Here is a 27,527-nt window from a genome sequence, read left to right as displayed (position 1 = left end):
TCTCTGATAGCTAGCAATATTGAGCATCTTTTCATGTGTCTCTGGGCCATCTGTATATCCTCCTTGGAAAAGTGTCTGTTCAAGCCTTTTACCCATTTTTTAATTGGGTTGCGTGTCTTCTTACAGTAGAGTTGTGTAAGTTCTTTATATATTTTGGAGATTAACCCGTTGTCCGATGTATCATTGGCAAATATGTTTTCCTATAGTTAGTTATCTGTTTATTTTAATACTGTTTTCTTTAGCCATGTAGAAGCTTTTTTATTTTGATGATATGTCATTTGTTTATTCTTTCCTTTGTGTCCCTTGCTATAGGGGAAATGTCAATAAAAATGTTCCTTTGTGAAATATTTGATATTTTCTTACATATGTTCTCCTCTAGGACTTTAATGGTATTATGGATTATGTTTAAGTCTTTTATTCACCTTGAATTTATTTTTGCTTATGGTATAAGTTGGTGCTCACGTTTCATTTTTTTTGCACGTAGCTCTCCAGTTGTCCCAGCACCATTTGTTGAAGAGGCTGTCTTTACTCCATTTTATGTTGCTGCCCCCTTTGTTGAGTATTAACTGATCATAGAGACTTGGGTTTATTTCTCAACTCTCTGTTCTGTTCCACTGGTCCATGGGTCTGTTTTTACGCCAGTACCAGACTCCTTTGATTACTGTGGCCTTGTAATTCAGTTTGGTATCAGGTATTGTGATCCCTCTTACTTTGCTCTTCTTTCTTAAAATTGCAGCAGCTATTCAGGGTTGTTTATGGTTCCATATAAATTTTTGAAGGGTTTGTTCTATGTGTGTGAAGTGTGCCATTGGTACTATAATAGGTATTGAATTGAATCTGTAAATTGCTTTGGGTTATATGGAGTTTTGATGATGTTAATTCTTCGGATCGATGAACACGGTATATGTTTCCATTTGTTTGTGTCTTCCTTGATTTCTTTCTGCGGTGTTATGTAGTTTTCTTTATATAGGTCTTTTACCTCTTTGGTTAGGTTTATTTCTAGGTATTTTATTTTTGTTTTTGCTATATCGAATGGGATTTTTTTCTTGATTTCTGTTTCTGCTGTTTGATTTTTGGTATAGAAAAATGCCTATGATTTTCAGATACTGACTTTGTATCCTGCTGTTTTGCTGAATTCATTTATTAGGTTGAGCAGTTTTTTTGTGGAGTCTGTGGGATTTTTATGTACACTATCATGTCATCTGCGAGCAACAACAGTTTTGCTTCCTACTTTCTGATTTCGATGCCTTCTATTTCTTTTTCCCTGCTTTGGCTAGGCTTCCAATACTCTACTAAATACAAGTGGTGAAGGTAGATGTCTTTGTCTTGTTTCTGATCTTAGGGAGAAAGTTTTTAGTTTTTGCCCACTGAGTATGATGTAGGCTGTAGGTGTATTGTATATGGCATGTATTATGTTGAGGAATGCTCCTTCTATTCCCACTGTGCTGAGTATTTTTATAATAAATGGGTTTAGTACCTTATCAATTACTTTTTCCACATATATTGATATGATCATGTGATTTTTGTTTTTCTTTTATTCAGGTGATTATTATGTTTATTGATTTGCGAATCAGTGGCACCAAGGGAAACACCCTTGGTCTTCTTTGCATCCCTGGTATGAATCCCTCTTGAATCTGGTGTATGATCTTTTTCATATGTTGCTGTCTGAGATTTGTCTACATTTTGTTGAGCATGTTAGCATTTGTGTTTATTACTCATAGTGGCTGTAGTTTACTTTCTTTCTTTTTTTCTTTTTTAATATATATTATTGATTAGGCCATTATAGTTGTCTCATTCCCCCCGTTCATTCCCCTCCACCCTGCTCACTCCGTTTTCCCACTTTCTCCCCCTTTCATTCACATCCATGTGCCATAAGTTCTTTAGCTTCTGCATTTCCCAAACTGCTCTTGCCTTCCCCCTTTCTATTTTCTCCCTATTGTCTATTCTACTTATGCTCTGTACCTTCTTCCCCCCTCTCCTCCTCCCACTTTCCTGTTGCTAACCCTGTATGTGATCTCCATTTCAATGGCTCTGCTCCTTATCTAACTGTTCACTTATTTTGCTTTTGTTTTAGGTTTGGTTTATAACTGTGAGTTTGCTGTCCTTTCACTGTTCCTTTTTTTTCATCTTCTTTTTCTTAGATAAGTCCTTTTAACATTTCATATAATAAGGGCTTGGTGATGATGAACTCCTTGAACTTGACCTTATCTGAGAAACACTTTATCTGTCCTTCTATTCTAAATGAAAACTATGCTGGATAAAGTAATCTTGGCTGTGGGTCTTTGGATTTCATGACTTGGAATACTTCTTTCCAGCCCCTTTTTGCCTGTAAGGTCTCTTTTGAGAAATCAAGGGACAGTCTAATGGGCACTCCTTTGTAGGTGACTATCCCCTTATCTCTTGCTGCTTCTAGGATTCTCTCCTTCATTTTCATCTTGGCTAATGTAATTATGATGTGCCTTGGAGTGTTCCTTCTTGGGTCCAACTTCTTTGGGACTCTCTGAGCTTCCTGGATTTCCTGGAATTCTATTTCCTTTGCCAGACTGGGGAAGTTCTCCTTTATTATTTGTTCAAATAAGTTTTCCACTCGTTGCTGTTTCTCTTCCCCTTCGATACCCCTATGAATCAGATATTGGAACATTTAAAGATGTCCTGGATGTTCCTAAGTGTCTCCTAATTTTTTTAAATTCTTGTTTCTTCATTCTTTTCTGGTTGGATGTTTCTTTCTTCCTTCTGGTCCACTCCCTTGATTTGAGTCCCAGTTTCCTTTCCGTCACTATTGGTTTCTTGTGCATTTCCCTTCATTTCAATTAGTTTAGCCTTCATTTGTTCCTCTAATTTTTGACTAAAATCAACCAGTTCTGTGAGCATCCTGATCACCAGTATTTTGAACTGTGTATCTGATAGGATGGCTATTTCTTGGTTTCTTAGAATTATTGGCTTTGGGATTTTGAGCTGTTCTTTAGCCATAATAATTTGGTCTGTTTGCGCCTGTTCTGTATCAGGGGCAGAGCCTTACGTGTTCACCAGGCAGAGCGACCCAGTGGCTGGGTTGTGACCTTGTGTGTGGGGGTGGGGTCAGAGTGGAGCGATGGTGTTTGTTCCACTCTCTCTTAGATTTCTGTCCCCTCTGCTTCTTCGCACAAGCGAACCTGGCTCCCCTTGTGCCTGCTTCCGGGTGTGTGGGCCTGTGCATCCTTCAGGACCCTTTGGGTCTCTCCAACAAACTCTCTGTGATCCTGGGAGCCTCTCCAGGCACCTTGACCCCCAGAAGTCTTTCCAATTATTGCTTTCAGGCTCTGATTCCCATCCCTGGGGTCCTAGTTTGTGTGGTCTGTCACACTGATTGTTCCTTTGTTTGGTTTATCTGCATGCAAATGTGTGATTCCGGTCAGCCGCCTTGCGCCCTCACTTGTTCTGCCTGTTGCCACTCCACCCCTGCTATCTGCCAAGTGCTACCTGCGTTCCTGGGTTTGTCCTGCTCCTCTTTCCGTCCGGACCCCGCTCTGCCGCTGACTCCACCCCTCTTACAGGTTTGCCTGAATGTTTCGTTGTTGTCAGACTTCCATACACTTCAATTTTCTGTGTTTTGGCTGCTTTTTTGTCACTAAAACTTTGTTGTCTTTAAACTTGGTTGTGCGAGGAGGCTCAGTGTTTCCATCTATGCCTTCATCTTGGCCTGAAGTCCCTACATTTAAGGTTATTATTGATAGGAACTTGTTCATTGTCATTTTACTGCCTTCCTACCTGTGTTCCTCTCTTTCTCTTCCTTTTCTTAAAGTATTGCCTTTAACATATTTTGCAGCGCTCGTTTGGTGGAACTGTATTCTTTTAGCCTTCTTTTTTCTGGGAAACTCATTATTTTTCTTGCGTTTTTATTCGGATCCTTGCTGGATAGAGTAGTGTTGGTAGCAGGCCTTTGCTTTTCATTACTTGGAGTATTTGTAGACATTACCTTCTGGCTTGCAATGTTTCCATTGAGAAGTCAGGTGCTAGCCTTATTGGTGTTCTTTTGTATGTTACTTATATTTTTCCCTTGGTGCCATGAAGATTGTTTCTTCGTCTTTGAATTTTGCCATGTTAACTGTGATGTGTCTTGCAGTTGGCCTCTTTGGGTTCTTCTTGATTGGAAACATCTATGCTTCCTGGATTCGTGTGACTTTTTCTCTCACCAAATTAAGAAAATTTTCATCTTACTTTTCCAACAGTTTTTCTATTCCTTGCTCTTATCCTCTCCCTTCTGTTATCTCTATAATATGGATATTATTGTGTTTCATAACAGTTCTGCATTTACCTTCGGTTTTTGTGTGTGTGTTTTTTTTTAGTTCCGTTCCTTTATTTTCTCTTTTTGGGAATTTTTCTTAACCTTATTTTCGAGCTCTGTGATCTGATCCTCTGCTTCATCTAGCCTGCTTTTCATTCCTTCTACTGTGTTCTTCAGTTCAGAAATTGTGTTCTCGATTTCCTCTTGGTTCTTGTTGATAGCTTCCTTTTCCTCTTTCTTGTTGATATAGTTTGCAGTGAGTTCCTTGTAGTTTCCCTGTAGTTTTCAGTAGTTCTTACTGAGCTAATTAAGCTTTCTTATAACCATTGTTTTGAACTGAATATCTGATTGTTTAATTTCTTCTATTTCATTTAGCATTCTTTTTGAGACTTCCTCCTTTCCTGTCATTTGGGGATTCTTTGTCCTCCCATTGTTTGTGAGCCTCTTCTTGTTTACCTGTGCTTCTTCAATTGATCTGTTTTGACTCAGAGGTTTTGTTATGAACTTTTATGGTAGGAGACCTGTGAGATTCAGTGGTGTATCTGCTTTTCTCCTGAACTTGATGTTTTTAGGATGCCCTTTATCCCATTTATGTTGCCTCTCTGGATGTATTTGGGGTGGGTTTCGATCATTGTTCGATTGTTCTTTGGTGAGTCCTTCCCTCCAACTGATTGACTGAGGGTCACTCTACCCACCACCTCTTGTGTGTGGTTTTGCAGGTGTTGCCAGAACAGAACGAAAAACCCCAGGGAATAAGCCTACATGCACAAAAATATCTCCCCCCAGCAATCCCACTATCAATAGGAAATGAACCAGTATTAATAAGGGTGTGAAGAGATTAAGACTATTATAAGAAAGTACAGAAATAGACTGTAGTTTACATTCTACATGTAAATGTCATATACATTATGTCTGGGTATCATTCTAGTGTCTTAATATGCACAAATTGCTGACCAAGAAATGAATGTTAGAAAGCTGTGCAGGATAGAAAATATCACTAATCATGGAGAAGGTCACAGTGGACTTTGTCCAGGTATCCTCTAGTATTTGATACTATTTTTTCTTTCTAGGTCTGCCTCTGGTTATGTGAGACGTTGACCCCATCTGACTTTAGGCAGTCTGCTCTGAGACTTCCAGGGATCTACACTGTGTGGCTGTTTCTTTTAGTTGATAATCTAGTCACTCTGCACTTAGCAGTCAGGCTTAAGCACCACAGAGCAGGGGGCAATGTCTCTCCTAGAGGCTGGACTATTGTTTCATATTAGGCTGCTTCTGCTCAGAGAGGATTCATCTGCCTGAACACAATAGCTGCTACTGTGTGGGGTATGACTCAGTACTAGGAACTCTGTGGCTACTCTCTTAGCTCTTTCCCCAAAGCTTCTGTCCCCAGTCTCTCCTCTGGCATGAATAGCCCACTCTGGCCCCCCCTTTGCCGGAGCTGTGGGTAAATGGCTACAAATGAAAGTTTGTGCAGTGGCCCTTTAAATGGCAATTTGGATCTGTAGCCACCCATCTCTGTTGGAGAGCAACCCTATCACTTTTGCTGCTGGTTGGTATCTGTGTACTTTTGGGGGCTCTGCTGTTATAGGCTGGGGATCCCAGCTTAGGGTTTAGAGGCCATTCTTCTCAGGGAGGTCCAGCCAGCCACTTAATTATCCCTGTGATCCTGCTGCCTGTGGGCACCCAGCTAGCCCAAGTCTCAACCGTATTCCTTACTAGACAGGTTTTGCTGAAGCTGATTCTTCTGTCTGTCTGAGGTTATAAGGCTTCCCTTTCACTATTGTTAAGTTGTTTGTTCTGGGTGATTTCTCCACAATTTAGTTGTAATTCCAGATTGCTCCTGGGAGGAGGTTAATGTGGTTGCCATTCACTCCTCCACCATGTGACCTCTCTAAACACCTTAATTCTGATAGAGTATCTAAATATACAACAAGGAATTTATACTTAATTTTACATTAGTGAAATCTTTTTCCTCTGAGATCATAACAAAGTAAATGTCCTTACTGTTACTATTTCTACTGAACATAATACACTGAAATCCTAGTCAGTGAAATAATGGAAAAAAATCAAGGTTGGAAAGGAAGAAATCAGTATTATATAAAGATGATACAATTTTGTATCTATGGACATAGGTATCCAAATGAGTATATAGACAAGTTATTAGAGTTAATCCAATTTTTAATGATTTTCTTTATTTACTTTTATAGAAAGGGGAAGGGAGAAAGTGAGGGAGAGGCCATGGAGGTGTGAGAGACACATATATTAGTTGCCTCTTGTTCTTTCCCAGTTGGGGACTTGGCCTGCAACTCAGACATATGTTCTGACAGCAGATTGATCCGGTGATCTCTCAGTTGCTGGTGGTGCTCAATCCACTGAACCACACCAACCAGGGCAAATATAAGCAAATGTAGAAGAACTCTTGAGTATAAATTCAATATACAATAATCAAGTGTTTCTGTGCTAATAATCAGAAAGTAAATATTACTTGTTGGATACCATAGGTAATGGCATCAAAAAAATTAGTTATCTAAAAATAGATCTAAAGATGTGTAGATAGATAAAGATGTGTAGATAAATAGATCCAAAGATATTTACTGAAAAGTACAAAATTTTATTAAACCGAGGAAGACCTAAATAAACTGAAGGCTATGTTATGTTCATAAATGGAAAGATTCTATATTATAAAGGTACCAGTTTATCCCCCCAATTGATTCCAGTGCAGGGAAGTAAAGGTTCAAATCCTCAGACTGAAAACATCTATGGGAGTTGAGGCGGCAGTGGTAGAAACTCAGCCTCACAGGAGAGTTTGTTGAAGAGACCCACCAGGCCCTAGAATGTACACAAACCCACTCACCTGGGATCAGCACCAAAGAGCCTAATTTGCTTGTGGGTAGCAGGGAAAGTGACTGAAAGCCTGCTGACAGCCAAGCAAGTAGCATTGTACCCTCCTAGACCCCTCTTCCAAATACTGCTACTCAGCACAAGGATGTGGTTTGGCCTGCCCTGGCAAATACTTAAGGCTCCACCCTTATTGTGTAAAAGGCACACTGAGATAAAAAAAAAAATATGGCCCAAATGAAAGAACAGATCAAAGCTCCAGAAAACATACAACTAAGAGACAACGAGATAGCCAGCCTATCAGGCGCACAGTTCAAAACACTAGTAATCAGGATACTCACAAATATGGTTGAGTACGGTCATGAAATATATGAAAAAAAATGAAAGCTATGAAAAATGAAATAAAACAAAATGTTTAGGGAACCATCAGTGAAGGGAAGGAAACTGGGACTCAAATAAATGTTTTGAAGCAGAAGGAAGAAGTAAACTTTGAATCAGAACAGAATGAAGAAACAATTATTGAAGAAAATGAGGAGAATCTTAGGAACCTCTGGGAAAACTTTTAACATTTCAACATCAGAATCATAGGGGTGCCAGAAGGAGAAGAGGAAGAGCAAGAAATTGAAAGCTTATTTGAAAACACAATGAAGGAGAACTTCCTCAATCTAGCAAAGGAAATAGACTTCTAGGAAGTCCAAAAAGCTCAGAGTCCCAAAGAAGTTGGATCCAAGGAAGCACGAACCTAGGCACATTATAATTACATTACCCAAGATTAAAGATAAGGAGAGAATCTTAAAAGCAGCAAGAGAAAAGGAGACAGTTACCTACAAATTAGTTCCCGCATGACTGTCAGTTGATTTCTCAAAAGAAACCTTGCAGGCAAGAAGGGGCTGGGAAAAAGTATTCCAAGTCATGAAAGGCAAGGACCTATATCCAAGATTACTCTACCCAGCAAAGCTATCATTTAGAATGGAAGGGCAGATAAAGTGCTTCCCAGATAAGGTCAAGTAAAAGTTGTTCATAATCACCAAACCCTTATATGAAATGTAAAGGGACTTCTCTTAGGAAAAGAAGAAGATAAAACATATGAATAGTAAAATGACAACAAACAGAACTATCAGCAGCTAAATCTAGAAACAGGAAAAATGAACTGTGCAAACATCTAGAAGAAGAACAGATTTATTGAATTAGAGATCACATGGAGGATATCAGTGGAGAGGTGGAGGGGGAGAATGGAGGAAATGGTACAGGGATATAAGAAGCATAAATGGTAGGTACAAAATAGGCAGGGGGACGTCAGGAATAATATGGGAAATTGAGAAGCCAAAGAACTTACATGTATGACCCATGAACATGAACTAAGAATGGGAGAATGCTGGTGGGAGAGGAGTACAGGAAGGATGAGAAAGTAAAGGGGACAACTAATAGCATAATCAGTAAACTAAAAACTGTAAAAAATTCTAATGACAGAAATGTTCACTTAAAAGATATTTCCCAGCCCTGGCTGGTGTAGCTCAGTGGATTGAGCGCAGGCCTGCGAACCACGCAATCGTGGTTCGATTCCCATTCAGGGCACGTGCCTGGGTTGCAGGCCAGTTTCCAACAGGGGACTCACGAGAGGCAACCATACATTGATATTTTCTCTCCTTCTCTCCTTCCCTTCCCCTGTAAAGATAAATAAATAAAAATCTTTTAAGAAAAAGATATTTCCCATTGAAATGTATACTTGTAAGATCTTGGGATACTTCAAATTTTTGATAGAGTGAAGTATACTTAGGTACTATTAATATTTTATTGACAAGTGTTGATTTCAGCTGTGATTTTATGTATGTATATATGTATGTATGTATTTACTTATATTTTAATTGTTGTTCAAGTACAATTTTCTGCCTTTCCTCCATCCCAGCCCACCCACCCCAGCCCTCCACACCTCCCTTCCGTTTCCACCCTCCTTGTTGTTGTCCATGTGTCCTTTATACTTGTTCCTGCAAACCCTTCACTCTTTTCTCCTGAAATTCTCTCCCCTCTCCCATGTGGTCACTGTCAGCCTGTTCTCAATTTCAGTGTCTTTGGTTGTATTTTGCTTGTTTGTTTGTTTTACTGATTAGGTGATCTTTAATCATGAATGTTACTTCTGTTTTGTTACATTGCTTAGTTATGCAGACTAGGGAAGGTAGATTATTTGGGAACCCTTCAGTTTGAAATCAGTTTAAGGGTTATATTGAAATATGTAATAACATTTTTCTACTTTAGTTGAATGAAATAAGTGAAGAAAATAGGAAGATGGAGATTCAGGCTAAAAGAGTTCAAGCGCGTTTAGATAATTTACAGGTAAGTTGCTTGTTACTCCCGTTTGACACAAATGAATTTTAAAATGCTTGCTTTTGGACCTTCACGCTTTTAATGTGATTGTTCTTTAATTCATGGATTTGTGCTGTTGCAGAGGAAGTATGAGTTTATGACAATGCAGAGATTGAAAGGAAATTCCCATGTGGCTCATGAAACAAAAAGTTTAATACAAAAAGTACCAGTTTCAAAAACATGTAAGGTATGATATTGAAATTTTCTTCAGTTTGAAGTCAGGAAATTTTGTCTTTGTTTTTTAATCTTTTCATTTCATTTCATTTCAGTAAACATTGTTTTTGGTATGAAAGACATAACCACAATAATACCTTTACAAGAAATATCTTTGTAAAGTTTCAAATACACATTTATTTGCAAAAACAAAACAGTATTTCAGCAATGTTTCAGGCACAGTATCACTGACAAGTCACAGGAAGTTAGCTTAATAACAGCTTTCTTACTAATTGTGTTTTGCGATTCCATAAGCCTTCATTGTTACTTTTCTATCAAAACTGCAATCCATCCCTTGGATGGCTTCCATGTATTAACTTTTTTCCCTAAGAATTTATTTTAATTTGAGGTATACAGTAACATAATGCAAAATTCTTAAATGTACATTTTTATCAGTTTTGACAAATGTCTACACTGAGATAACCTACAACTAAACATAGGACATTTCCATTATCCTAGAAAGTTCTGTCATGTCCCCTTTTAGTTATTCCTTGCAAGAAACAATTGTTGATCCGATTTTTGTTACCATAATTTAATTTAACTTATTTTAGAACTTCATTCATGGAATCATATAGTATTTATTTGTTTCTGTGAGGCTTATTATGTTCATAGTTGAATATATCAGGTACTTTGTTCCTCTGTATGGCTCAGCAATATTCTAGTATAAATATATCACAGTTTGTTTATCCCTCTTGTTGATAGATACCTGAGCTGTTTGTTGTTTTTGTTTATTATGGAGATGCTAACAATATTTGTTTAAAAAGCTTTTTGTAGATATGTGTTTGCATTTTTCTTAGCAATATTATAAAGGCTGGAATTTCTGGGTCATAAAGTAGATATATATTTAACTTGAATGGAACTGCCAGTTTTCAAAAGTTTTTGTATTATTTTATTCTCCTACTAGCTAGCCACATATTATTGTTTGGGTTGCTCCACAACCTTGCCAACGTTTGGTGATTTTGTCTTTTTTATTTTGACCTTTCCAGTGGGTGGGTAGTGATATCATATTGTGGGCTTTAATAATTTTTATAAATTTTCTAGTTCTTTTCACAAAGTAAATTGGGTGTTTAATGATGGGGAAAAGATCCTCAGCAATGGAAGCAGGAGTTGCTGTTGGGCCGTAATTCTAAAGGTGTTAATTGGCCAGTAATGAAGTCATCATGGTTCTCCAGAACCAAATTCAGCCAAAGATTGCTGTGCAGAACCCTCTGGTTTCAGAGCTGCTGGAGCTATTATTCCATAATAGGGAGTATGCTGAGGATGACCTCCATCAACAGGGGTTCAAGAACCTCCACAAAAGTACTCCTACATCTTCAACACCAGGCCTGATGGGAGCTTTTCCTACTGAACTTTTGGACTCTTCCTGTTGTCAGTGCAAAGAATTACACAAGTTCAAGGCCATGTCTGCCAACATCAAAGAGGACGTGATATCTCAGGATTTAGGAATTCACAGTTGAGGATTTCCACAACACTTCCGTAGACTTGATCTAGCAGGTTAAGAAATAGATTTCAGTAGTCAACTTGCTGGCCTCTTTCAATGACCAGAGGACCTTGAACAACCTGCTCACCTCATGTTGCCAACATTGTGAGAGCTGAGGTGGGTAGCCTGTCAAGGAGTTCTATCAGCAGCAAGTGGTAGGCATGTACAAATGGATTATCCACAGCCATGTTGTCACATTGGACTAGGCCCTCATTGTCACTGGAATGCAGTGGCAACAGTGATAGAAACCTCCACATCCTTCCTAGGTCTCCAAGCTCAAGGTCATCCTATTCTCCTTGCCTGAATTCTATGATTTCTTGTACAAATAGTCTTGGTCCCATTTGGCAGCCCCTACCTTATCTTCCCTCCTCTTTACCAGGCATGAGATAAGTGCAAAGGTTTTATAGTAGTAGTAAATGGTCTATTATGTGCTTAGGATGCCACCCCTCCAACCCCTTTTCTTGGCATATAAACTTCCATGGATGCTGGTGACAAAACAAACTTTTATTTTTAAAAAGTGGAAAAACTACCAAGATCATACTCAGTGGCAAAAACTAAAAGATTTTCCACGAAGATCAGGAACAAGACAAGGATGTCCTCTTTCACCACCTCTATTCAACATAGTATTGGAAATCCTAGCCACAGCAACCAGGCAAGAAAAGGAAGTAAGGGGCATCCAAATTGGAAAGGAGGAAGCAAAATTCTCATTGTTTGAAGATGACATGATAGTGTACGTAGAAAATCCTATAGACTTTACCAAAAAAACTACATGACCTAATATGTGAAAAATGGTGGGATACAAAGTCAATATTCAGAAATCAAAGGCATTTTTGTACACTAACAATGAAATATCAGAAACAGAAATCAGGGGAAAAATCCCATTTGATATAGGAACAAGAAAAATAAAGTACCTAGGAATAAACCAAACCAAGGAGGTAAAACACCTGTACTCAGGAGACTATACACCACTGAAGAAAGAAATTAAGGAAGACACAAAGAAAGGGAGGCATGTACCATGTTCTTAGATTGGAAGAATTAACATTTTCAAAATGTGCATAATACCCAGAGCAATTTATAGATTCAGTGCAATCCCTATAAAAATACCAATGATATTTTTCACAGATACAGAATATTTCAAAAATTTATATGAAGCTAAAAAAGACCCTGAATATCAGCAGCAAATTTTTAAAATTTATTTATTTTTTCTTTTTTTTCCAGTTTTTAAAATTTAATTCTTGATAAAGTACAGTTTTCTGTCTCATATTCCCAGCCCTGCCCGTCTCCTGCCCAGTGCTCCCCACCTCCCTCCCATATCTGCCCCACTCTTAGTTATTTTCCATGTGTCCTTTATACTTCTTCATTTGAGTCCATCCTCTTTTCCCCTATGATTCTCTCCCTCTCCCCTCTGAACCCTGTCAGCCTGTTCCATATTTGAGTGTCATTGGTCATATTTTGCTTGCTTGTTTGTTTTGTTGTTTAGATTCCTGTTAACGGTGATATCATATGGTATTTATCTTTCACCGCCAGGCTTATTTTGCTGAGCGTAATGCTTTCCAGTTCCATCCATGATGTTGCAAAGGGTAGCAGCTCCTTCTTTCTTTCTGCTGCATAGAATTCCACTGTGTACATGTGCCATAGCTTTTTGATCCAGTCATTTACTGATGGGCATGTAGGTTGCTTCCAACTCTTGGCTATCGTAAATTGTGCTGCTGTGAACATCAGGGTGCATAGGTTCTTTTGGATTGGTGTTTCAGAGTTCTTAGGATATATTTCTAAGAGTGGAATTGCTGGTTCAAAGGCATGTTCATTTTTAGTTTTCTGAGAAAATTCCATACTGTTTTCCATAATGGTTGTACCAGTCTGCAGTCCCACCAACAGTGAACTAGGGTCCCCTTTTCCCCACAACCTCTCCAGCCCTCAAACCTTTGTGTGACATATCATTGGCAAATATGTTTCCCAAGCTGTTGCTTCTCTTTTTATCTGGATACTGTTTTCCTTAGCCATGCAGAAGATTTTAAGTTTGATAAGATCCCACTTGTTTATTCTTTCCTTTATGTCCTTTGCTCTAGGGGACGTATCAGTAAAAATCTTGCTGCGTGGAATATCTGAGATTTTCCTGCCAATGCTCTCCTCTAGGGCTTTAATGGTTTCATGGCTTATATTTAAGTCTTTTATCCACCTTGAATTTATTTTGGTGTATGGTGTAAGTTGGTGCTGGAGTTTCATTTTTTTGCATATAGCTGTCCAGTTCTCCCAACACCATTTGTTGAAAAGACTATCTTTACTCTATTTTATGTTATTGCCCCCTTTGTCGAATATTAATTGATTGTAGAGAGTTGGGTTTATTTCTGGGCTCTCTGTTCTATTTCACTGGTCTATGTGCCTGTTTTTGTGCCAGTACCAGGCTGTTTTGATTACAGCGGCCTTGTAATACAGTTTGATATCAGGTATTTTGATCCGCCCTACTTTGTTCTTCTTTTTCAAAATTGCGGCTGCTATTCAGGGTCTTTCATGGTTCCATATAAATTTTTGAAGTGTTTGTTCTATGTCTGTGAAATATGCTATTGGTAATAGGTATTACATTAAATCTGTAAATTCCTTTGGGTATTATAGACATATTGATGATGTTATTTATTCCAATCCATGAACACAGTATATGTTTCCATTTATTTGTGTCTTCCTTGATTTCTTTCTTCAATGTTGTGTAGTTTTCTTTATATAGGTCTTTTACCTCCTTGGTTAGGTTTATTCCCCAATATTTTATTTTTGTTTTTGCTATATCGAATAGGACTTTTTTCTTCATATCTGCTTCTGCTCTTCTGTTGGTAAACAAAAATGCCTTTGATTTCTGGATATTGACTTTGTATCCCGCTGTTTTGCCAAATTCATTTCTTAGTTCAAGCAGTTTTTTGGTACATGCTATAGGATTTTCCATGTACACTATCGTGTCATCTGCACACAGTGCTCGTTTTGTTTCCTCCTTTCTGATTTGGATGCCTTTTTCCTTTTCTTGTCTGATCACTGTGGCTAGAACTTCCAATATTATATTGAATAGAAGTGGTCAAAGTGGACAACCTTGTCTTGTTCCTGATCTTAGTGGAAAAGCTTTTAGTTTTTGCCCATTGAGTATGATGTTGGCTGTAGTTCTTTCATATATGGCCTTTATTATATTGAGGAATGCTCACTCTATTCCCATTTTTCTGAGTACCTTTATCATAAATGGGTGTTGTACCTTATCAAAAGCTTTTTCCGCATCTATTGATATGATCATGTGGTTTTTGTCTCTGCTTTTGTTTATGTGGTGTATTACATTTATTGATTTGCAAATAATGAAGCATTGTTGCATCCCCGGGATGAATCCCACTTGGTTGTGATGTATGATCTTTTTGATGTATTGTTGGATGCAATTTGCCAATATTTTATTGAGGATTTTAGCATCTATGTTCATCAGCGATATTGGCCTGAAGTTTTCTTTCTTTGTTGTGTCTCTATCTGGCTTTGGAATTAGGGTGATACTGGCTTCATAAAAAGAGTTGGGGAGTTTCCCAACATTTTGGAATTTTTGGAACAGTCCGTGAAGAATAGGGATTAGCTCTTCCTTAAAAGTTTTGTAGAATTCTCCTGTGAAACCATCTGGTCCGGGGCTTTTGTGTGATGTGAGTTTTTTGATTACTTCTTCAATTTCATTTGCTGTTATTGGCCTGTTCATGTTTTCTGCTTCTTTTTCATTGAGTTTTGGAAGATTATATTTTTCTAGAAATTTGTCCATTTCACCTAGGTTTTCAAATTTCTTGGCATACAGCTCTGCATAGTAATTCCTTACAATCTCTTATGTTTCTGTGGTATCAGTTGTAATCTCTCCTCTTTCATTTCTTTTTGTGTTTATTTGGGTCCTCTCTCTTCTTTTCTTGATGAGCCTACTTAAAGGTTGGTCTATTTTGTTTATCTTTTCAAAAAACCAACTCCTGGATTCATTGATCCTTAGAATTGTGCTTTTAGTCTCTATGTCGTTTAATTCTGCTCTGATCGTGGTTATTTCCTTCCTTCTACTTGCTCTGGGCTGTCTTTGTTGTTATTCCTCGAGTTCTTGGAGGCGTTGGGTTAGGTTGTTTGTTTGAAATGTTTCTATTTTCTTTAGGTAAGCCTGTATTACTATGAACTTCCCTCTCATGACTGCCTACACTCTGTCCCATAAATTTGGAGTTGTTGTGAGTTCATTTTCATTAGTTTCGAGAAGTTTTTTGATTTCTTCCATAATTTCAATCTTGACCCATTCGTTGTTTAATAGCATACCATTCTATCTCCATGATTTTGGGTGTTTTGGGTTTTTTCTTGTGGAGTTGGTTCCCAATTTCAGTCCTTTGTGATCAGAGAAAATGCGTGGTATGATTTCTATTTTTTGAATTTGTTGATACTCATTTTGTGTCCTATCATGAGATCTATCTTTGAAAATGTTCCATGTGCATTTGAAAAAAAAGTGTATTTAGCTTCTTTGGGATGGAGGGCTCTATAAATATCAATTAGGTCCATTTCGTTTAGGGTGTGATTTAATGCCGCAATATCTTTTTTTATATTTTGTTTGGAAGATTTGTCCATTTTAGACAGTGGGGTGTTAAAATCCCCTAGTATAATTGTGTTGCTGTCAATATCTTTCTTGAGGTCCTCTAGGATTTTCTTTATATATTTGGGTGCTCCTATGTTCGGTGCATATATATTTACAATGTTAATGTGTTCTTGGTGGATTCTTCCCTTCAGTATTATGAAGTGACCTTCTCGGTCTCTCTTTGTGGCCTTGTTTTTGAAGTCTATTTTGTCTGATATGAGAATTGCTATCCCGTCTTCTTTTTCTTGTCCATTTGCTTGAAACATTTGTTACCATCCTTTTACCTTTAATATGTGATGGTCTTTTCACCTGAAGGGGGTCTCTTGTAGGCAGCATAAGTGTGGGTCATGCTTTCTTATCCATTCAGCTTTTCTATGTCTTTTATTTGGTGCATTTAATCCATTTACATTTAAGGTTATTATTGAAAAGTACTTATTCATTGCCATTTGTGTACCTGTGTTCCTCTCTATCTTTCTCTTTTCCTTCCTTTCCTCAAAGTAGCCCTATTAGTAATTCCTGTAAAGCTGGTTTGGTGGAGGCATATTCTTTTAGACTTCTTTTTTCTTGGAAGCTCTTTATTTGGCCTTCTATCTTGATTGAGAACCTTGCTGGGTACAGTAGCCTTGGTTGTAGGCCTCTGTTTCTCATTATTTGGAATATTTCTTGCCATTGTCTTCTTGCTTGGAATGTTTCCATTGAGAAGTCAGTAGCCAACCTTATTGGGACCCCCTTGTATGTTACTTCCTTTTTCTCCCTTGGTGCCTTTAGGATTCTCTCTTTGTCTTGGAGTTTTGCTATTTTAATGATGATGTGTTTTGCAGTAGGCCTCTTTGGGTTCCACCTGCTTGGGACTCTCTGTGATTCCTAGATTTTTGTGACTTCATCTCTCCTCAACTTAGGAAAATTTTCGGTTATTAGTCTTTCATATAGGTTTTCTATCCCTTGTTTTTCTTCTCCTTGTGGTAGTCCTATTATTTCGATATTATTACGTTTCATATTGTCTTGCTCTTAAACTCTCCTCATGCTTTCTCATTTTCTTTTCCATTATTTGGTCCTTCTGCGAGATTCTTTCCACCCTGTCTTCAAGCTTGCTTATACGGTCTTCCGCCTCATCGATCCTACTATTCATACCTTCTACTTTGTTCATGAGTTCAGAAATTGTATTCTTCATTTCCTCTTAGCTTTTGCTGATGGTTTCTATTTTCTTTGTCATGTTGGTATAGTTTGCGGAGAGTTCATTGTATCTCCCTGTAATTTGTGGTAGCTCGTTGTAAGCTCTTTGAATTTCCTGATAACCAGTGCTTTGAATTCAATATCTGATAGTTGACTTGCCTCTATTTCATCTAACATTCTTTCTGAGACTTCCTCCTTTTCTTTCACTTTGGGATTTTTTTTTGTCTTCCCGTTGTTGGTGGTGCTCTTTTTATTGTCCTCAGCTTCTTAAATTGATCTGTTCTGGTTCCCTGGATTTATGGTGTGCACTTCTGTGGTAGGATGCCTGTAAAATTCGCTGGTGCAGTCTCCTGCAGATATCTTGGTGTTCTCCACTTCCACCTAATCCTCTTGTTTTTTTCCAGCAGGTCAAACCTTTTCTTCTGGTCTCACTAGCTGGCTGCAGCAGCCTGAGGGGCTATTACTGTGGCCTTTCTCTCATCTTGGTGAACTTAGCTGGTCTCGCCAGTGCCCTCCCAAGATCCAGACTGGCGTCGCTGTCCTGTGCCCCCCTGAGAGTAGGTTTTCCCCCAGGTTTCTTATCCCTGGCCTGGCGTGAGGGCGGGGGCTTCCAGCCAGGCTTTCGTGGTCTCTCAGGCTTGGGCTTGGACCTTTTCCAGTGCTGTGGCTGAACACACAGGGCAACTCACAATTCTTCCAAGCCGGCAGCCACAGCCTGACTCTCGGTGCTTCTCAGTCCACGCCCAGCTGGGTAGGGAGGGAGCTGGCGACTGGCACTCTTCCAGATTTCCTGCCAGTAGTCCGCAACTTCCCGAGACTGTGGGATTGCTGGCCTAGGTCCCGTGCTACCGGGAACCCACCGGGGATTCTCAATTCCCCAAGCCGGCAACCACAGCCTGACTCCCAGTTTTTCTCAGTCTGCAACCGGCTGGGTAGGGAGGGAGCTGGCGACTGAAGCTCTTCCAAGGGCTCTGCCAGCTGCCCACAGCTCCCTTAGACTGTGGGAGCACCGGCTCAAGTCCCGCGCTACCTGGAACACACTGCCACTCTCAGTTTCCAAAGCCAGAAACCACAGCCTGACTCCACGGATTATCAGAGCTCTCTGGTTTGCTTCCCAATGTCCACTCCTTTCTCTGCCACTACAGGCAAACTGATCTCTTCTGGTGTTTTCCAATCTGTGCCCTGCTGGTTAGGGAGGGTGCCGGTGATTAATTCTCTCTTAGGGTTGTTGTTGCCCGCCCTCGGCTCTCAGAGACCAAGATGGCCCTGCCTGGGTCCTGGTGCAGCCCGGCGAAGGGCCTGCAGCCTCTGCGCTGTTCTCTCATACCTTGTTGATCTGCGGTTGTCTCCTCTCCTCAACCTCTGGTCATTCAGTGTCCGCTGCACTTTCTGGAGTCCTGCTTTCCCATATGCTGGGTTCCTGTTAAGTATCTGCTGCTCTCCTCCGCCGATCAGCCTGGTTTTTCTCCGGCGAGTGGAGGGAAGCGAAATCCTTTGTCCTAGTCTGCTGCCATCTTCCTCAGTCCTCTATTTAATTATTTTTCAATTACAGTTTTTTGTCTATTACTCCCAGTCCACCCCCCCCCCCCGCCGTGCTCTCCCCTCCTTCCCATTTCCACACGTCTTAGTTGTCCATGTATCCTTTGTATCTGTTCCTCCAAATCCCTCCTTTATTTCCCCTGAAATTCCTTCTCCTCTCCTCTCTGGTCGCTGTCCCCCTGTTCTCTATTTCAGTATTTTGCTTCTTTCTTTGTTTTGTTGTTTAGCTTCCTTTTAAAGGTGAGATCATATGATATTTGTCCTTCAACACCTGGCCTATATCACTCAGCATAAGGCTTTCCAGTTTCATCCATGCTGTTGTAAAAGGTAGGAGCTCCTTCTTTCTCTCTGCTTCATAGAATTCCATTGTGTATTTGTACCATAGTTTTTTTATCCATTCATTTACTGACGGGCACCTAGGTTTCTTCAACTCTTGGCTATTGTAAATTGTGCTGCTATGAATTGGGGTGCATATGTTCTTTGGGATTGTTGTTTTAGGGTTCTTAGGATAGACCAATGGAACAGAAGAGAGAGCCTAGGAATAAACCCAAGTCTCTGTGGTCAATTAATATTCAACAAAGGAAGAAGAAGCATAGACTTCTGCCAAGATGGAGGCATAGGTGGAAACACTGTGCCTTCTCCCACAACCAAATTTGAATACAACAAAGGTTTGGAGAAACAAAGACACAACCAAAGGACAGAAAATTGAATTATACGGAAGTCCCACTACATCTAACCGTTCAATGGGGAGGGTAAGAGGGGCGGAGCCAGCAGCGAGCAGGGTCGGGCAGGACAGGTCCCCGACCTAGGCGCTGGCAGTCCGGAACCAGTTGGGATGCGGGGCAGACTGACCACGGTTGCACATTCGCGCACAGTGAGACGGACCTCGCAGGCCCCAGGGGGTGAGGCCGCAGGCGGTGGCACACTCGAGTGCAGTGGGTCGAAACTCGTTGGCCTGGTGACGGCAGCAGCTGCGGCCCCGGTGAGGGCCGAGGTGGCAGGCGGCAGGCGGGATGCCATAGTCCCTCTTTGACCCCTCCCCCACATAGAACGTCACAACCCAGCGACTTAGTTGCCCTGTGCTAGTGAACACCTTATGGCTCCGATCCTGCTCCGGAACAGGCACAAACAGCCCAAAAGAAGGCACAAGAAGAATTCAAAGTCCCAGAGCCCATAACTCTCAGCGACCAAGAAATTGACAGCCTCTCAGAAGCACAATTCAAGACACTGTTTATCAGGATGCTAACAGAACTGGTTGATTATAGTCACAAATTAGAGGAACATATGAAGGCTAAACTAATTGAAATGAAGGGAGATGTCCAGGAAACCAATAGTGATGGAAAGGAAACTGGGACTCAAATCAATGGAATGGACCAGAAGGAAGAACAAAACACCCAACCAAAAAGAATGAAGAAATGAGAATTCAAAAAAATGAGGAGAGGCTTAGGAACCTCCAAGACATCTTTAAACGTTCCAACATCCGGATTATAGGGGTACCAGAAGGGGGAAAGAAACAGCCACGAGTGGAACACTTATTTGAACAAATAATTAAGGAGAACTTCCCCAGTCTGGCAAAGGAAATAGACTTCCAGGAAATCCAGGAAGCTCAGAGAGTGCCAAAGAAGTTGGACCCAAGAAGGAACACACCAAGGCACATCATAATTACATTAGCCAAGACCAAAATGAAGGAGAGAATCCTAGAAGCAACAAGGGATAAGGGGACAGTCACCTACAAAGGAGTACCCATCAGACTGTCAGTGGATTTCTCAAAAGAGACCTTACAGGCAAGAAGGGGCTGGAAAGAAGTATTCCATGTCGTGAAATCCAAATACCTACAGCCAAGATTGCTTTATCCAGCAAAAGTTTCACTTAGAATGGAAGGACAGATAAAGTGCTTCCCAGATAAGGTCAAGTTGAAGGAGGTCATCATCCCAAGCCCTTATTCTATGAAATGCTAAAGGGACTTATATAAGAAAAAGATGATGAAAAATATTAACATTGAAAGGACAGAAAACTCAGAGTTATTAACCACACCTAAAACAAAAGCAAAGCAAGAGGACAGCTAGATCAGGAGTGGAACCATAGGAATGAAGAACACATGGAGGCTTAGCAACAGGGGAGTGGGAGGTGGAGAAGGGAGGAGAAGGCACAGAAAATATCATAGACAGTTGGTAGAAAATAGATAGGGGGAGGGCAAGAATAGTGGGTGAAATATAGAATCTAAAGTACTTGAGACACGTGGTTATAAACTATGGGGGGGAGAATGGTGGGGGAGGGAGTATGCGGGTGGAGGGGAATGAAGGGGGGGAATAGAACAACAGTAATGGTATAATCAATAAAATATTTTTTAAAAAATGCAGCATAAAATGGAGTAAAAATAGCCTCTTCAACAAATGATGTTGAGAGATCTGGAAACGTACATGCAAAAAAATGAAAGTTGACTACCAACTTACACCATATACAAAAATTAAATGAAGGTGATTAAAGACTTACATAAAAGTTGTGACACCATAAAAGTTCTTCTGGAGAACATAGGGAGGAAAATCTCAGATATTCCACACAGCAGTATTTTCACTGATGTGTTCCCTAGAGGAAGGGATATAATGGAAGGAATAAATAAATGTGGCATCATCTAAATAAAAAGCTTATTTCTTTAGCTGTGATATCTGCACAGCTAAAGAAAACATCAGCAAAATAAGAAGGGAACCAACTGTATGGGAAAATTCATTCGAAAATGATACCTTGGACAAAAGTTTGATCTCTAATATATATAAAGAATTCATACAACTCCACTCCAGGAAGACAAACAACCCAATTAAAAAAAATTGGCAGAGGACCAGAACATACACTTCTCTAAGGGGGACATACAGAGGGCCCAGAAACATAAGAAATGGTGCTCAACATCACTAGCTATCAGAAAGATGTAAATTAAAACCACCATGAGATACCACTTCACAATGGTCAGAATGGTTGTCATAAAGAAATCAACAAACAAATGCTGGTGAGTTTGCAGAGAAAAGGAAATCGTAGTACACTGTTGGTGGGAATGCAGACTGATGCATCCATTGTGGAAAAGTATATGGAATTCCCTCAAAAAACTAAAAATGGAACTGCCCTTTGACCTGGCAATTCCACTGATGAGATTATACCCTTAGAATCTTGAAATACGAATTCAAAAGAATATGTACACCAATGTTCATAGCAGCACATTTTACAATAGTCAAGTGCTGGAAGCAACCTTAGTTTGCCTCATGAAATGAGTAGATCAAAAACTATGGTACATTTACACAGTGGAATAATACGCAGTAGAAAGAAAGGAGCCCCTACTCTTGGCAGCAGCATGGATGAGTCTGAAGAGCATTATGGTAAGTGAAAATAGCCAGACAATGAAAGAAAAATACCATATGCTTTCACCTATAAGTGGAATCAAACAAGAAAGCAAAATGTAACCAGAGAGTTGAAATTAAGAACAAACTGACAGTGACCAGAGGGGAGGTGGGAGGGCATAATGAGAGCAAAAGAGGGAGGGGTTGTCAGGAATATGTATAAATGTCCCATGGACAAAGCCCAAGGTGGTGGTAGAAAGGAGCGGGTGGGAGCTGGGGAGGATGGGGTGTGAGTGGTGGAGAAAAATTGGAGGCACTTGTACTTGAATAACAATAAAAAGTATAAAATTAAAAGACAAAATAAATGAACAAACATAACAGAAACAAACTCAGACATACAGAGAACATTTTGATGGTTGCCAGTTAATTCTTTTTTATGGCTATGTAGATTGGCATATATTTATCACAGTTCATTTATTTGTTCACTTTTGATCCACATTTGGATTGCTTCTAGGTTTCGTTATTATGTATAAAGTATCTATGAACAAGTCAAAAAGGGAAAAGTGGAGCAGTTTTTCTTTTTATTGTATTTTATACATTATGCTATTACAGTTGTCTCATTTCCCCCCTTAATTCCCCTCCACCCTGCTGACCCCCTCCTACCTGCATTCCAAACCTTTAGTTTGTGTCCATGGGTTGTACATATAAATTCTTGGGTTCTATATTTCCTATATTATCCTTTATTTCCCCTTGTCTATTTTCTGCCTACCATTTATACTACTTATTCTCCATATTTCTCCCCCACCGCTCCTGTTCCCACTACCCCGATAATAACCCTCCATGTGATCTCCATTTCTTTGTTTCTGTTTCTAATGGTTTGCTTAGTTTCTTTTTTGTTTGTTTGTTTTTTTAGGCTTAGTTTTTAATACCTGTGAGTTTGTTGACATTTTACTGTTCATATTTTATATCTTCTTTTTCCTAGATAGATCTCTTTATCATTTCATATAATAAGGCCTTGTTGATGATGAATTCTTTTAACGTGACCTTATTGAGGAAGCAGTTTATCTGCTCTTCCATTCTAAATGATAGCTCTTCTGGATGAAGTAATCTTGGATGTAGATTCGTTATGACTTATTAGGTCATAAGGGACATAATTACTTCGAGTACTTCTTTCCATCCCCTTCTTGCCTGAAAGGTTTCTTTTGAGAAATCAACTGATAATCTTATGGGACCTCCTTTGTAGGTAACTGTCTTTTTCTGTTGCTGCTTTTAAGATTTTCTCCTTATCTTTAATCTTGGGTAATTTAATTGTGATGTGCCTTGGTGTGCTTCCTAGGGTCCTACTTCTTTGGGACTCTGGGCTTCCTGGACTTCCTGAAAGTCTGTTTCTTTTACCAGATTGAGGCAGTTCTCCTTCATTATGTTTTCAATTTCTTGCTCTTCCCCTTCTTCTGGCACCCCTATGATTTGGCTGTTGGAACGCTTAGAGGTGTCCTGGAGATTCCTAAGTCTCTCCTCATTTTTTTGAATTCTTGTTTCTTCATTCTGTCCTGGTTGAATGTTTGTTTCTTTCTTTTGCTCCATACTGTTGATTTGAGTCCCAGTTTCCCTCCCTTCACTGTTGGCTCCGTGTACATTTTCCCTTATTTCATTTCTCATAGCCTTCACTTTTCCTTCTATTTTGCCACCATATTCACCCAATTCTGTGAGCATCCTCATCACCAGTGGTTTGAACTGTGCATCTGATAGGTTGGCTATCTCTTTGTCTTTTAGTTGTATGTTTTCTGGAGCTTTGATGTGTTTGGTGTTTCATTTGGGCCATTTTTTTTTTTGTCTTGGCCCACCTGTTACATTGTAAGAGGCTGAGCCTTAGGTGTTCACGGTTGGGCAGGCAACCCTAGTTGCTGCATTGTGACGCTGTATATGTTGGCAGGAGTCCAAGAGGGAGCAGTGTCACTTGCTCCACTGTGTGTTTTCAGTCGCTTCGCCCACTACCCACAAGCAAATTGGGCCTTTCTGGTGTGGATTCTCAGGTGGGTGTCTTTGTGTATGTTTTAGGCCCCTGTGGGTCTCTTCAGTGAACTCTTCTGTGAGGCTGGGAGTTTCTCCTGCTGCTGCCTCAACCCCCGCAGGTGTTTTCAGTCAGAGGCTTTGAGGCTTTATTTCCCCAAACTGGAATCCTGGGTTGTGTGGTCTATCTTGCTCCCCAGTTGTTATTCCTGGTTTATCTAAACGTGAATGTGGATCCACCAAGTCCATAAGTCCCTGCCTTGCCATGCGTCTGCTCCACCTGGCTCCCCGTCTTCACCCTTCCTACCAGTGTGGTTGAGTGTTTCTTCTTTAACTCCTTGATTGTCAGACTTCCATACTGTTTGATTTTATGTCAGTACTGGTTGTTTTTTGTTTTTAAATTTGTTCTTCTTTTGGTGTGTGACAAGGCACAGTGTGTCTACCTGTGCCTCCATCTTGGCTGGAAGTCAAAAGTGGAGCTTTTAATTCATACACTAAAGATGATTTTAAATTTTATCAAAAGATTTTATTTGAAGATGATTTAGACGATTAAAAGTATTTTATGCATATTAATGTAACTTTTTTACTTTTTATTGTTGTTCAAGTACAATTGTCTCCATTTTTTCCCTGCACTCCAGCCAATCCCACTTCCCACCCTTGATCCTACCCTGGTTTGGTTTTGCCCATGTGTCCTTTATACATGTTCTTGAAAACCCTTCCCCCTTTCCCCCCCATTATCTCCTCCTACCCCTCTCTGGTTATATCAGTTTGTTTTCAATCATATGATTCTGTTTTGATGGATTGCTGTCTGTTTTATATTAACTTTTTATTAGCTATTTTTATTAATTTGTATTTATTTCTTTTAAACTTTTAAATACCTAATTAAATTTAGCATAGTTTTCTGCTTAAAGTAAATGTGTTATAAATATTGAATTAAATTGACTAAAAGTGATTTTAAGTTATACTAAAATTAGCCTAATTTAACATATAAAATTTTTGTGACATTCTTTTCCCATTTTGGTAACCTGTCAAGAAACAGGATTTCCAAGAATAGAATTTCATATCATATTTATTAAATGCTGTAATATAAAGAAACAACATTTTTGTGGGATTAGGAGATATAAATTTTTATGATAATACTCATTCAGCTTTTGAATTGTTTGTTAACATCTTTTAGTTATGGTGCTTTGTGCCCTCAAGTTAGACCAATTTTAATTTTTTGTATTATGAATCTTAGATAAAGAGTTTTCATGAAGGTTTTCTGTTTTTGTAATGAGGTGCAGTACTTTCAGTTTCGTTGTTTTGATGAATTTTCTTTTTTTAGCTAGCATTTAACATGTTTCTAATATTAATTTGAGATATTTGATATGGGATTTCTCTCACTTCGAGCTTTTAGAAACATATTTTAGTGAAGTGCTTTATGTATACTCATAATGTAAAGCTTGCCTCTGAAGTTTTATGAGGTTATAAACTAAAATGTTTGATTTAATTTTTTACATACAGGTACCACTTAATGCACAAGTTTATGAACTTTTAACCATCTTCATGGACTGGATATCGGATTATTATCTTAGCAAATTGAAAAGTGAAGGATCTGAAATGGGTAGTGAAAGTCCTGTACTCAAATTTGCTTCTCAGAGGAATGATATTCAGGAGAAGTGTGTAAAGGTTTGTTTTTTCATTTGAAATATATGACTCAGTATACATGAAAATTAAAAAAGGAAAGCCTCCGGTAAATGTTATAAGAGAAAAAATATTTAAAGTATTTTTGGTAGAAAATTGATCATGCCAATAGTCACTTCTAAAAACATACATTTCACATTTAATTTTAATTAATGCATATATATTTCTTAATATGATAGGCATTTCTCTTTAAAAATAGATATCAGAAATTAAAGACCAACCCTCAAAATGGAAAAATAATTGTATTGTAGAGTTAGCCAAATAATCAGTGATTTGAACAATTCCTAATAACACACCATTTTGATTCATTTTTACTAAAATAAGTTTTATTTTGCCTTTTGTTATAAAAGGTTAAAAGATCTATTTTCAAGGGTCCTCTCATTAACAAACAGAAATAATTGTTTTTTAAATTTAATTACTTTTTAAAATTATTGTTCACATACGGTTTTCTATCTTTTACTCCCATCCCAGCTCACCCACCCAGTCCTCCCCGCTCTCTCCCATTTCCATTCCCCTAGTTTTTGTTCATGTGTCTCTTACACTTGTTCCTGTAAACCCTCCCCCTTTTCCCCTGAACTTCTCTCCCCTCTCCCTTCTCCCCTCTGGCCACTGTCAGCCTATTCTCTATTTCAGTGTCCTTGGTTGTATTTGCTTCCTTGTTGTTTAGTTTTTTGGTTTCTGTTAAAGGTGAGATCATGTGGTATTTGGCTTTCACCGCATGGCTTATTTCGCTCACCATAATGCTTTCCAGTTCGATCCATGCTGTTGCAAAGAGTAGAAGCTCCTTTTCTCTTTCTGCTGCATAGAATTCCATTGTGTAAATGTACCATAGTTTTTGGATCCATTCATTTACTAATGGGCACCTATGTTGCTTCCGGCACTTGGCTATTGTAAATTGTGCTGCTATGAACATTGGAGCCTGTAGGTTCTTTGGGATTGGTATTTTAGGGTTCTTAGGATATAATCCTAGCAGTGCAATTCCTGGGTGAAAAGGCAGATTCATGTTTAGTTCCGAGAGAAAATTCCATACTGTTTTCCATAGTGGTGGTACCAGTCCGCAGTCCCACCAACAGTGCACTAGGGTTCTGTTTCTCCGCAACCGCTCCAACATTTGTTGTTTGTTGCTTTGTTTATGTTGGCCATTCTGTGTGGTGTGAAGTGGTATCTCATTGTGGTTTTAATTTGCATCTCTCTGATAGCTAGCAATATTGAGCATCTTTTCATGTGTCTCTGACTTCTCTGTATGTCCTCCTTGGAGAAGTGTCTGTTCAAATCCTTTGCCCACTTTTTAATTGGGTTGCTTGTTTTCTTACCATAGAGTCATGTAAATTCTTTATATATTTTGGAGATTAACCCCTTGTCTGAGGTATCATTGACAACTATGATTTCCTAAATGGTTGGCTGTCTTTTTATTTAATAGTGTTTTCTTTAGCTGTGCAGAAGCTTTTTAATTTTGATGAGATTTCATTTGTTTATTCTTTCCTTTACACCCCTTGCTCTAGGGGACATATCAATAAAAATGTTGCTGCATGAAATATCTGAGATTTTTCTGCCTATGTTCTCCTATAGGACTTCGGTGGTGTTACAGCTTATATATAAGTCTTTTATCCACCTTGAATTTATTTTTGTGTATGGTGTAAGTTGGTGCTCGAGTTTCATTTTTTTTGCACGTAGCTGTCCAATTCTCCCATCACCATTTGTTGAAGAGGCTATCTTTACCCCATTTTATGTTGCTACACCCTTTGTTGAATTTTTTTAAAATAATTTTTTATTTAATTTTGTTGAAGTACAGCTTTCTGTCTTATATTCCCAACGCTGCCCGCCCCCCGCCCCCCGCCCCATGCTCCCTACCTCCCTCCCATTTCCACCCCCCACCCTTAGTTATTGTCCATGTGTCCTTTATACTTGTTCATGTGAGTCCATCCCCTTTTCCCCTATGATTCTCTCTCCTCTCCACTCTGGACCCTGTCAGCCTGTTCCCTATTTCAGTGTCTTTGGTCATATTTTGCTTGCTTGTTTGTTTTGTTTAGATCCCTG

The 27,527-nt window shown here is 39.2% G+C and overlaps 1 protein-coding gene across 10 annotated transcripts in view; it reads left to right on the top strand.

Moving 5' to 3' along the window:
• Positions 1–27,527, top strand: part of CCDC138 (coiled-coil domain containing 138) — a 205,561-nt gene that overhangs the window by 40,598 nt on the left and 137,436 nt on the right. For 9 of the 10 annotated variants that reach the window (XM_037070489.1, XM_037070554.1, XM_037070514.1 and 6 more), the window contains 3 exons: positions 9,356–9,433; positions 9,546–9,650; positions 25,311–25,475. In XM_037070489.1, the coding sequence (XP_036926384.1) occupies positions 9,356–9,433; positions 9,546–9,650; positions 25,311–25,475 (348 nt within the window). The remainder of the gene's footprint in view (positions 1–9,355; positions 9,434–9,545; positions 9,651–25,310; positions 25,476–27,527) is intronic. The other variant, XM_037070532.1, reaches the window with a different exon arrangement.

The sequence above is a fragment of the Sturnira hondurensis genome, unplaced genomic scaffold (assembly GCF_014824575.4).
Source record: "Sturnira hondurensis isolate 20B ecotype Veracruz unplaced genomic scaffold, ASM1482457v3 Scaffold0001304, whole genome shotgun sequence".
Classification (NCBI taxonomy): domain Eukaryota; kingdom Metazoa; phylum Chordata; class Mammalia; order Chiroptera; family Phyllostomidae; genus Sturnira; species Sturnira hondurensis.
The sequence above is the reverse complement of the archived record's forward strand: the minus strand, read 5'-3'. Positions and strand labels throughout refer to the sequence as shown.